Consider the following 12,612-nt stretch of genomic DNA (forward strand, 5'->3'; position numbering starts at 1 on the left):
AGTTTAGCATACAATATGCTTATGAAAAGGAAATCAATCCTGTGCTCAATTTCTTAAAATTAAACATTTATCAAGGAAAATCAAGATTGCAAACTGTAATAGCACTCTTGCAAAGTACTGCAGTGGCACTGGATGATCATTACAGGGGAAGCAAGGCAAGTTGTTGAAAAGGTTAGATCTCAGTAACTATAAGGGTTTTAAAACGGGTCAAAACACACACAAAAAAAGTGTCTTTTTTGTATGTTTGTTTTAAACTTTTTACATTAGAATATCTTACGTTTAGATGGATACCTGCAAATCAAAGTTCCAGAATCATTTTGTAATGACGTGAACACAATAAAAGTGTACAGACATACGTAAAACAGCAGTCCACATATGTAGTCATAAAGGTGGATTTCTCAGGACGAATGTTTTTCATAAATGTCATAATACGGCAAGTTGTCATGTACCCTAAATATTAAGAATGTAAAAAAAAAAAACAGTATTTGATGGGGTATATATATATATATATATATATATATATATATATATATATATATATATATATATATATATATATATATATAAAATTATATAATTATTATATTTTTCATAATGTTTAACTTTACATTTTTCTGAAAAATCTAACCTAACCTATGAATGGTCATTTACAGCCTAAGCTACAACTTGTCATTAATAGTGCATTAATGGTTTTAATGACAACTTCTCCCATTTTTACCTGGTTAATAACAGTAACAAATTTCAAATCTTTAAGCTTGAAACAGATATAAAAAAAAATGTCTGACTAGTTTCTTTGACATAAACCGACATTAAAAAATAGTCTAACCTCGCACTTATTCACTGGAGCAAAGGGTGACTGCGAGTGCAGATAGGCTACATGGAGGAAAAACATATCAAACATTAAAAAAAATACACTTCAATGTCAATAGCAGTCCACCGAGAATCTGATTTTATCATAGACCGTAAAAGAATTTTACTTTTAAAAAGGGATTTTATAGATACTACCTTAAAATACAAGATGATCTTATGTGACATCACTGGATTAAACTTTCCCTTTCAGAATGAATACTGATAAATTTATTTTCAAACAATATGTAATTTACAGAAATAGCGAAGAAAAAAATACAACAGCATTTACTTTGATATTTTCAATAGCTTATATTTTGAGGACTTAATTGAGCAAGTACTGAATCAATCATGATGAGCCAAAATATCAACTTGAACTTGCTCGACGCAACTGAAGTCTCATAAACAAACTGCTTTAGCGCCCTCTACTGCTCAACCTCACGGATGGACGACCTTGCTTTATGAAGTAACGAAGTTCATGTAAAACCGTAGATAATGTAATCGACACAAACATTGTAGGGATTCCACCTCTCTCACAAAAAGCAACATTATTGCGTGAATAACAATAAATCACCTTTACGAACTGCAGCCGATCCCAGACCGATCTGAAACTGAATGGAAGTTCTGTGGCGAGGCGAATCCATCTTGTAAGGTTTTCCTGTACACTTTTATCTCATAAACTTAATATTAAAACACTGCCTAACATCAACACATTTTCTCTAGGAAGCACAGTTTATTAGTGCTTTCTTGGTTAAAAATCATTCAAGAAGATAAAGGGCTATAAGCACACAGGAGGAGGCTTTCCGCACCAGTCAGAATTTGCTTTTATGAGGGTTTTTCAAGCAGAACTCTGCTGACAAGATACACAAAACCATTATAAAATAACTTTCCTTAAAAACATTTGCGCTATTGCAAAATATATTTATAAGTGTAGAACATTATTGATATGTCAAGGATTCTCAAAGCATGCAATGTTGGCGAAGGAATATGTAAAGCTTTGGCCTACACAAAATCTGCCCACTTCTCATTTTATGTGCTGAATGTTCGGGGAAGTTGTCTTTTGACTTCCTGCTTGCTGTGAAGGTTTGGGAGACATTGACACGATTTGACAGCTCAGAAATGATTTATGTTTATGTTCAGACAACCAGCATCATTGACAATACATCAGTTTTCATGTCACGTAGACCAAAAAGGTTGTATTTGAATATCACTACAGATTTATTGTCGATTACTTACACAAATTTTTTTTCTTTTCCTTTATATGTCAAAACAAATATTTGAAACACTTAGAAAACCAATATTTTTCTGTTATTTCTTTTTTTGTACAAAGAGGATAAACACTTGAGGCTGACAAACCACAGAGTTACAATATTGTCATCTCACTCTCTGCTTGCGTCGAGAAACACTATAATTCACTTTTTGTAAACTTGAAAGTGACCTGATGACAGACAGCGAACACAAACTAACAGCTTCTTACAAGGACATGAGAAGCCAACGTTGCTTCAGAATGGAATGCAATGGCCATTAAACTTTTAAATGGTAGAAAATATTCATGAACAACACTCTCTCTATGCGAAACCGGGAGAGATTGAAACATTTAACATAACCAGTGTGCAATAGATTTCAACACAGAAACAATATTATCAGCTGAAGTCCTGCCCAGAGACAGCACACGTAACACGACTGACATAACACGGCCAACAAAAACAACATTTTCAATGACATCAACTTACCATTTTACTTTAAATTAATTTTCACATCAATTAAATGGCTTAAATGAAGATATAAGCAGAATTACGTATATATTATGTATATATACATAAGCTTATGTCTTTGGTTTGCTGACTTGCAAATTGGCACTGAAATAAAAAATGCAGAGCAAAAAAAAAATGGCAAGAGAGATTCATTTGTTATTCTTCAGCATAGTCGCAGCTTTTATAACACGGACGTTTCGCATTTTCAAGGGGGTGGTCAAATAACAGAATTTGACCCGATCCTTAGAAAATAAATATGATAAACTAACATGTCTAAAAGTGCTGGTAGAAATGATTCAGTAAGCACGCAAGATGAAAACACAGACAGTGCATGAGATGTGGAGAACGTGTCGTTCTGTCGGTCCTGGGGTGTTTGTGAGGCCACGTCTCAATTGGCTCTTTCCTCCCTAAGTAGTGTACCTGCTTTCTGTGAAAGCTGTTGCCAAAGAGCAAACTACTGAGTGAGCGAGTGAGCCGTTTGAGTTCAGTCCTGTCTCACCACTCTTTCTTCTTCTCATCCATGGACACTCCGCCTGGACCTAGTGCTACGACCAGCAGAAGGCCTCCGATCACCGACGTGGTCTGGAAGAAGTCGTACTTGAGGAAGTCGTGCATGGGCCTGTAGGCTGGTATGGTCCAGAAAGCGTTGAAATACACGTTGATAGCCAGCAGCCAGATAACCAGGGTTAGAGCGGCTAGTTTAGTCTTGAAACCGATCGCCACCAGGACAATAAGAGCTGTGCCCACTAGGTTCTGCAAGATCTAAAACCAAACACAGAGACAAGAACAAGGAAGTCAGTGAGACATGACACTACTGTGAAACAGGAAGCAGAAAACCTGGTCACGCATGCCCTCTAGTGGTAAAGGGCTGATTACAACAGAGAAGGTGCATCTTCAAATGTTTTTGAGCCCAGATTAAACATCACACATAATTCATTTAAACACTAAAATTATTATTACTGCTGTAAATTGTATAGATTAAACAATACGGAAAATTATCAATGTCTGAATTCCAAAAACACTTCCATTCAACATTTTTGAATCAGTAATTATTTTTTTTGTATACTTTGATTCAGCAAGAATGCATTAAATTGCAAAAGGTTACATTGTTACAATAGTTTTACCATTACAAATAAATGCTGTTCTTTTGAATATTCTATACAACATTTCAGTTTTTACAATCAAATAAATACAGCATTGGTAAGCATACTTTTAAAAACGTCTTGCTGACCCCAGATTTTTCAACAGTAATGTATATTGTGTGGTCGGCACAAATCATTTGCAAATCTTCATTGCAGCTGTAGTTGTAATTAATGTGATCTCAATGTAGTAACTAATGTAGTCTCTTTTTTCTTGTGTAGTTTTGCTCATGCTTTCTAAGGATGAGTTTATGATATCCTCTTTATATGCTAAATATGGATATCGGATGATTTAATGGCAAAATACCAAATTTAATATCAAAAACCACAAAGATATGCAGACCATTTCTTTCCTCCCTTTTAAAAGCTGATTAGCCTAAGTGTGTTTTTCCTATCCTAAAGGCCTGTTCACACCAAGAACGATAACGATAAAGATAACTATATTAGCGTCCACACCAGCAGACGATATCTTGTATTTATTCTAAGCGCATGCTCATTTGATGCTTTAAATTCCCGAGCTCATTACAGCAGGTTGGATTCTGATTGGCTGTCAATGTTTTTAGCTTTCATCAGCTGGAAAGAATGGTTCTGAAAATGATTCCAACGATATTGTTTCTCTGTGCCTTTACCGTTATAGTTGTGGTGTGGACTCTGCTAATATTGAGGCTGATTTTTAGAACTATATTTTTATCGTTATCAATCATCCTTGGGGTGAACAGGCCTTAACAATGTACAACTGAATGGTCTTAACATTTTGTCCTTGCTGTCCGTGACTTTCAGAACAGACTGTGGCCGTGTTTGACATCAGTGCTGGTAATGGTTCTTGCCTCTATAGCCTGCATGTTCACAAACTCTGCATTCAGAAAGTCCTTTCTATCATAATACAACATTTATATGATAAACGGAACATAAACTGTGCGTTTCAGGCTACAATATGATGCAGCCGACACAAAAACTCCACCATCAAACCACATCCTGAGCACCACAATCACACTTCATCTGTATGATTGCAAGCCTGAAGCACTTATCTGCAGAAACAGCTGAACCCCGTTTAATAAACTTGTAGACCTTCTGCCAAGTCATAAGATGTGGTTTATGAGCACATTAATAAAGCCAGAAAAGGCCAACTCTAAACGTTAATGAGACTCCACATTCAGTCATATATGTAAACGGCTGACTGAAGTCTTGAACTCAGTTCAAAGCTTGTTCCAAAAAAAGTGTTTAAAAGATAAGCAAAACATTTATATAAAAAGGAGTAATTGAGAAATTGTTGGAATATTCTAAATGCCATTTTCGGCTGCAATTTCAATAGATATTTTTTATGTTAGCATAAAAATGTTAACATTAAGACCTTGATCAGAATAGTAAGGATGATGTCCTGATGAAGTATAAATGCAAAGAGTACTCTTAAGTAATAAACTAACTTAAATAAAAAAACTTTTTTTTTTAAGAAACTAATATCACATACAATTTAAATAAAATTATATCCTGCAGCTTATTTAGTAATGTTGCATTACATTTACCTTTTTATAAATGTACAAATTTTATTATAGATGGCATATCATTAAATTATGTCAATATAATTCATAATACTAACAATTTAAAATACATATTTTATATAATTGCCACTCAACGTAATGTTATTTTTTATTTTCATAAAATAAAATAAAAAATAATATACAACCCCTGTGGGTTCCTACATGTGCTGCTATGAATTAAACAAGTTAGAATATTGATTGGGATACTATTTAATAATCATTAACTAGTTTGAAAAAAAAAAGTCATTATTTTTTCGACACTAATACGAAGACAGGTATATTATTTTATTATATATATCATATATTATTATCATCAGTTATTTAATAGAAATCTTGATTTTTGATCTAGTTGATTTAAAAACAAGTATAACTGACTAATTAAGCTGGGGGGGGGGGGTGTAGGCAAATTTCCTGACTGCATTACACCAATCAGAACAATATTTTCTACTGCAAAGAGAACTTCGTGCTAAGGGTGCTTAATTGTCATGAAAATGAAAAAAATCTTAAGGATATTTTCTGAGGATATTGACTCACCGAGAGGAAGCTTGTGTCAAAGTGCAGCAGTGTCATAAACATAAGCACCAGCAGGACTCTGCCACCCAGCTGCATGTACTGCTTCGGAGAGCTCTCTCTCATAGTAGGAACCCCAGCAAACATACTCCTGCCCTCAGAGCGAGACTCTGCCAGCAGCAGCAGCAGGCCTCCTCCCAGAGCCAGATTCCTGAAACACAGGCCAGAGACGTCACGAATGACACGATCAGAGCACAAAACACAGGAAGATCTACTCATTCCTATCTTATCCTGCTAAGAACTTACCTCATCAAAAACTTTGGGTCCCAAAGAATGCTATAGGCGACAGTCTGAAAGAGATAAAGATCAGGACTGTAATTATACAGTTTAACTCAATTAAACCTAATTACAATCCTAAAGAACACAAACAGCATGCTCACACCTGTAAGGCGATGATCCCAAATAATCCGAAGCAGGCATACTGAACAAAATTCCTGCTCAGGATCAGTATACAACCACCTGTCAAACACATAATAAAACACTCCATATAAAAATCTGAAGATGTTCCAAGTCGCTAGAGACATTGCGCTGAACAAACTTCTTACCCAGCTGTCCGAGCAAGTTGATTAAAACAAACAGTGTGGCCAGGAAGAAGCCACATCCCCACGACGTCTCAATATAATCTTTCTGATCACTCCACTGGAACCACATGCGAATCCCGTCCTCCAGGAACGTGCTGATCAGACAGAGACGCGCTATGTGGGGCAGGTACTGCTTCGTCACTCGAAGGAACTAGAGATGAACGAAAAGAAAAAGTATACAAATTTAGGCATATGCAGCAGCAACAGCAACGCTTGCCTCAGCAAACACGTAATAATAAACATGCAATGTCATTCTGAAAGTGTCTATTTTATGGCAATAATTTCTGATGGAAAAGAGCACTGCATAAAAGACCTTGTTGAGATACACTACCGTTCAAAATGTTTCAGGTCAACTTGTGAATGTTTTACCAGTTTTGTTGTTTTCAAGGCTGAAACAAGGCCATCGGTGTCATCATCATCTCAGCTTATTTATTTATGGCCTAATTTTCAATGTTATTTAAGTAAGTTGATTGACTTAAACCCCAGACAATGACTGTAAAGACATTCATAATGTTACTAATTATTTAAATTTCAAACAATGCTATATCAAACATTTGGGGTTCACAATTTCTTTTCATGCGCATCTGGTTAGTAAAGCCGGTTCTGTGATTAGTAGTAAATCTCCAGTACGTGCTTTCAGATGGAGCAGCATTTACTACACATAGCCATAGTTCACTGACAAACTACACAATATCATGTTCATTATCGGCATAATGAATCAACTGTGATTATGAACCCAACATTGTGTAGCTTGTCAGTGAACCACTGCTCTGTATCTGGATCTTTATATACAGATCAAGTATAATAATAAGAACATTGAATCATGTTGGAGAGTCTCATCATCTAGACAGTCGTAAATGAACGTGACGTGCAGTTTGAACGCTGAATGGAGAACGACAGACAGCCGCAGCGGAGAGAACAGTTTACGTGAACTTGAATTTAACAAACTAAATATTCTGTAAATATTCATCTTTACCTCACTTTAAACTATAGAATGGTCTCAGAACACTTGAAATAGTGCACCAAAACTTTATGGTGCTTTATAATGTGTGTGTGTGTCTTTCGTGGGCCTTTACAATAACACAGAATAGTATACACACAATATCAGATTTGGATCGATCTCGTCTGACTGATACCCCAAATCCTGCAGAAAATCTCGTACCGGACCATTTCGGTACAGGGCTTTCGGTACGGTGCACGTGTGTACCGAATGACCGAATGCAATATTTTGTGTGTGGATCATAGGTACATTTTCGTGTTTCCAAACGAACATATTAAGTGGCAGAAGTCTCCGTGTTCAGCGAAAATCCCACCCTGCAGCTGATTCTAAAGCCGGTGACACACTGGCTGCGTGGCGTGAGCGTGGTGTTTCTGCTGCGTGTCAGTTGCGTGACGGCTGCTTTGCGTTTTCTGTGTCTTTACACACCAGAGTTGTGTCTGACACACTGCTGCTACTGTAGGTGACAGAGGGAGGCCGCCGACAGACCAGGATCTAGTCTTCACGACAACAATATCTATTCTTCATGTTGAGCATAAATATAAAGCCTACTGATAAAGGACACCGTCAACAGTAATAGACTATATTTGACAGGTGCAATATGCCAGTTTGTCACCGGCCTAAGGTTTTCAAAAGGCATCACGTGAGAGTGAGCATCACTACAACTAGGAAAAAAATTATTGTAATTCAAACGCAGCTCCCGTAGGCATTTAAACAGACCTTTGCTCTTAATTCTGATCGGTCCAACGCAATAAGAAAATCTGAGCAGGTCTTAAAACTGAAACTATTGATGCTGCACTTTACACTTTGGAAAAGTTATTTAGATTTTTTTTAATATGAGCAGGCATACAAGCTGAGATTGGTAATGCTGCACTGTAATCAGTTATTTATTTATATATTTCATTATATATTATTATATGATATTGGTTTGAGACTGGAAGTATTTTATTTAGTGGAGAACTTTGCAGCAGTATTTCATTTCTTATTCTTTTTTATTTTATATATATTTTATTAAAAAGTATTTTTAAAAAAGTGTAAACAAATAGTTAAAAAAAAGTTTATAGTAATAAACAACCTGCAGTTTAATGTTTGCATTTCTTTCCCTTACTGTACCGAAAATGAACCGAACCGTGACTTTAAAACCAAGGTACATACTGAACCGTGATTTTTGCGTACCGTTACACCCCTCTCTCTCTCTCTCTCTCTCTCTATATATATATATATATATATATAATTCAATTTAAAATTGCTTTATTGGCCTGACTGTAAATGATGCAATATTTCCAAAGAGTAGTATACATATACAAAAATACATCTTCATCCACATGTGTCTTACAGCTAGTGTCTTTATTTGTTTGGTTTCACTAATGGCTGTAAAGTTCTTTATTAAGTTGGTGAATTTGTTGAAGTAGAGGTTTCTTACCCATTTATCTATAAAAGTCCATAGTGTGAATATTTTAGATTTAAACAATCTTCATATTACATCCAGTAAGTGCTGAAGCAGCTCTTCAAATGAATGGTGCTTAATTTTTAACCTTCGAGCTCCAATGACCCTTTTCACTCTTCCCCACATTTTCAGTCAATATCAGAGCACAGTTGGCCAAAAGCACATTCATTTGCAACTGTTTATGAGCACAAGGGCTACTTCTGCAGCATTTGAATATCACTGTGGTGTGCAAGTAATCAATCTTTTCCACTTCCTCCTGCAGCAGGTGATGAACAGAAATATTCAGAGAAGGATAAAGATACTGCAATTCACACTTCCAGGAAGTTTACAGGATATTATATAAGTAACATGTGCTAGCTTGTTGTATGAAAGAATTAATAATATGCTTTTAATAGACAATAGTCAATTATATAAAATAGTATATATAAAATAATGTATAACAGATTAACATTAAATAATGTTATTTGTGATCGAATCAGCAATTTGTAGGACTACTAAAATGTATATAATTGCATAAATCAACAGTCTAATGTGAGCTTTGACACTGGCCTCTGCTAAGCCCCGCCCACAGAAGATCCACATCAGCACTAAGAACAAAATGGGCCAATCAGCATTCAACAAGTACCAAGCAAGACTAAATGAATGGGAAGAGACCTCAGGGCCACTGTCTGCCTGTGTGTCAACACTTTACTCGTAGTATGTGTGCCTTGAGGGTATTTGACATCAATATCACAAGAATATCAGAGTACAGACTTTGCCTCCAGCTACATGTCAAAAGAAAAAATGAATGAGAGAGAGAGAAACAAATGTGATTTTTTTTATATTGTTGCTAAAGGACAAAACTACACTTAAAAATTACAATAAAGTAAGCTGTCATTAGCAGGGGTTTAAGTTAATAAACTTACATTGAAAATTAGGCTTTAAATAAATAAGTTGATGATGACACAGATGGCCTTGGAAAAAAAACACACCAAAACTGGTACAACATTCACAACTCCATTATACACCCACACAATCATGACCCATTTATAAAGTTGATTTCTACTTTTAAGCCCAAATTAGGCATAGAAAAAGAGCCACACACACACCAATCAATCCTGCAAATTTTTAATATCCTTCAACATAAACAACATAAAAAATGCATTAATGTCCTGCTGCCGATTTCACATTGCATATGGGCAACAAATCTCATCTTTTCCTAATCAGTCATCTTAAGATGACTTTTTTTATGAGTAACATGCCCTCTTGCTTCATCACATGAACAGATGTTTGAAAGGACTAATACAAATGGTTCAAGGATAAAGTTAGCATGCTATTCAAACATTTTGGATTCACAAAAATACAGTATGTATGAATATTTGACATATATCAGTACTCGAAAGCAGCCCTAGAAAGCATAAGGTAGTTTCACTCAACTACAATATATAAATGTGTAACGCACGCACGCACGCACACACGCACACGCACGCACACTATCTTGACGCTAGAACTTCGGTCCTTCTCACTTTTAGTCACAAGACTGGTTACGTTAGTCAATAGACAAACCTCATTTGCAGCCAAGCAAACATGACCCAGACTATACACGCAAACACGGACTTTCCTGAACTTAGAAAGCGTGTGTTTGGTGAAGTGTGGTCTCCGCGGTGTACTGTGTGTGTTGTCTGGCGGGGCCTACTATTCTCACCTGATCCGCCACGTCCTCCGCGCTGCTCATCAGATCATTTTGAGCCATGACACCGGAATCTGAGAGCCGACTCCCGTCTGCAGGACACCTTTGCTTGTTTGTGTGCTTCTAATCGATATCTATGTCCGCTCGCAGGTGGGCTGCAGGTCTCGTACTAGTCCTGCTTTGCCGTCGTCCGAGTGTGTACTAGAATGCCATCTCCGCCCCATAATGCCCTGCAGCTGGTTCTGTCGCCCCCTGTAGGACACACGTGTATCTGCATGCCACGTGTACTAACGACGGTCTGTGACGTCTGATGACGGTCTACTCTCAGTTTGTAATGACATACATTGTAATAGACTACCCACTTGCTAACAATTAATAATAATAAATACATAAATTGAGGGGGGTAAAATTTAACCACAATGTATACCAAATATTCAAGATTGGGGTTATGAGGGAGATCACTATAGACAGATTCAGAATATCCACAACTTCGTCAAAATCGTATATGGAAACATTCGCCCTGTATTTGTATATCTATTTTATATCTATCTAGTCCATAATATTAGACAATGTTCTTATGATAAAAAAAAGAAAAGAATAATGGACACAAGATCTGCTCTTTTTTAACCAAGAAATCTGTTCTTATTTTGGACATAAATTGTGGATATTAATGTTTTTGCTTCCTTTTCCCAACTGATGTTAAATTGAGGTGACTGAAACATACCTTAAATTAAGTTAATATGTATTAACAATAATGTATAATGCTGAACAAGAATGAACAATTAATTATATTCATTTAACAACACCAACCCTGATTAATAAATGCTATAAAATATATTTATAATTATACATACAATACAATTTAATAAAAGGAAATGAGATTTAAAATATTTCTGAATTTAAATCAACCTTTTTTTTTTTTTTAGTATTACTTTAAGGCTTTCTTTCACTGATTTCACAGAAACACTTGAGGAACTCCTATGAACATGAAGATAATTTTTTTTTTATCTGGTCACTTTAGCTCAGATGACTGTGTTCTCCTCTGAGTTCAACTGTGATGCATGACACAAACTGTGTGTGGGTGCTGAGCTCATATTTTCTCACTCTTCTGAGTAATGCACAGGGTCACAGGATGTCTTTTCTTTTTCACTGGACACAGATTCTCTGTGCAACACTTGAGTCAGGCCTATTGCTTTCTTGGTAGTGTGACTCTTGGTTTGACCCTGACCCACAGTGTGGAGTATTAAGTGCTTCATGACCACGGCAGGGTTCTGTGGAGCTACAGAGTTTTTTGAGCATGGACACTTGGATTTGTGAGGTCTTTTAGATGGTTTAAGCTTTCTAAAGTGTAAGCGCTCTCTTGAGAAACTGACGTGTGGTCTGTTGAGAGTTGGCTCCTCTCACTGGCACAGGAAGCCGTGAGCTCCAGGCCTTCAGTCATCCCGATGTGCCTTTTTCTGCATCTTCATGACATTGTGCTTTTTGAAAATCAAATACAAATCTGAGCATTTTGCATTGAATGAACTTTTCTGATCATTGTTTGTTTAAAAACTCTTCTTACATTATTTACACAGACATATTTCTCAGTAGTGATATAGCCACTTTACACTCAACGGACCATCTGTTCAGTCCATCATACAGAGCCTCTTAAATGGCAAACACATAACTGTAGATACCATATATCCTATATACTATATTCTAATGCCAAATTCCCCGCCTGTAAGTTCTGGAAGTGCGTAAGAGATCTGCAGTGAGTTTCCCGTGCAGAAGACTCAAAGTGGTAGAATTTATGATACAGCTTACTGAGGAAACCAGCGACAGAGACAACAAAACTAGTGCCTGAGGGTCAGAAAACAGTCAGATCCGTCAGATTAATTTACTAAAACTATCTAGAGAAGTGGTTGAAGCCCAGCACTCACCATAATGTGTGTCTGGATCATATGCCTCATGTTCCAGACACACATTTGTTTCTTCAAGAGCCATATCCCTATGAGCAGAGTGCTATGAACAAAATTAAAGTAAAGAAACTTAAAAAAAAAAAAAAAAGAAAAAAAAAAAAAAAAAAATATAT

General features: G+C 36.2%; 1 protein-coding gene across 1 annotated transcript; it reads right to left on the reverse strand.

The window, feature by feature from the left end:
- Positions 1–1,950: 1,950 nt before the first annotated feature.
- On the reverse strand, positions 1,951–10,799 carry LOC127996786 (surfeit locus protein 4). Its single transcript, XM_052591972.1, has 6 exons — positions 10,557–10,799; positions 6,393–6,579; positions 6,230–6,306; positions 6,094–6,137; positions 5,812–5,998; positions 1,951–3,362 (listed from the first exon to the last, which is right to left on the reverse strand). The coding sequence occupies exons 1-6, from the start codon at positions 10,602–10,604 to the stop codon at positions 3,096–3,098; spliced, it is 810 nt and encodes a 269-aa protein (XP_052447932.1). The 5' UTR covers positions 10,605–10,799; the 3' UTR covers positions 1,951–3,095.
- Between the last annotated feature and the right edge of the window lie 1,813 nt (positions 10,800–12,612).

The sequence above is a fragment of the Carassius gibelio genome, chromosome A5 (assembly GCF_023724105.1).
Source record: "Carassius gibelio isolate Cgi1373 ecotype wild population from Czech Republic chromosome A5, carGib1.2-hapl.c, whole genome shotgun sequence".
Classification (NCBI taxonomy): Eukaryota; Metazoa; Chordata; class Actinopteri; order Cypriniformes; family Cyprinidae; genus Carassius; species Carassius gibelio.

Excerpts from the sequence above, each read along its gene's own strand:
- LOC127996786 (XM_052591972.1), bottom strand. The coding sequence starts at position 10,604 with ATGGCTCAAAATGATCTGATGAGCAGCGCGGAGGACGTGGCGGATCAG. Across the intron at positions 5,999-6,093 it reads GACCCAAAGTTTTTGATGAG|GAATCTGGCTCTGGGAGGAG; the intron begins GTAAGTTCTTAG and ends CCTGTGTTTCAG. Across the intron at positions 3,363-5,811 it reads TTGACACAAGCTTCCTCTCG|ATCTTGCAGAACCTAGTGGG; the intron begins GTGAGTCAATAT and ends GTTTGGTTTTAG.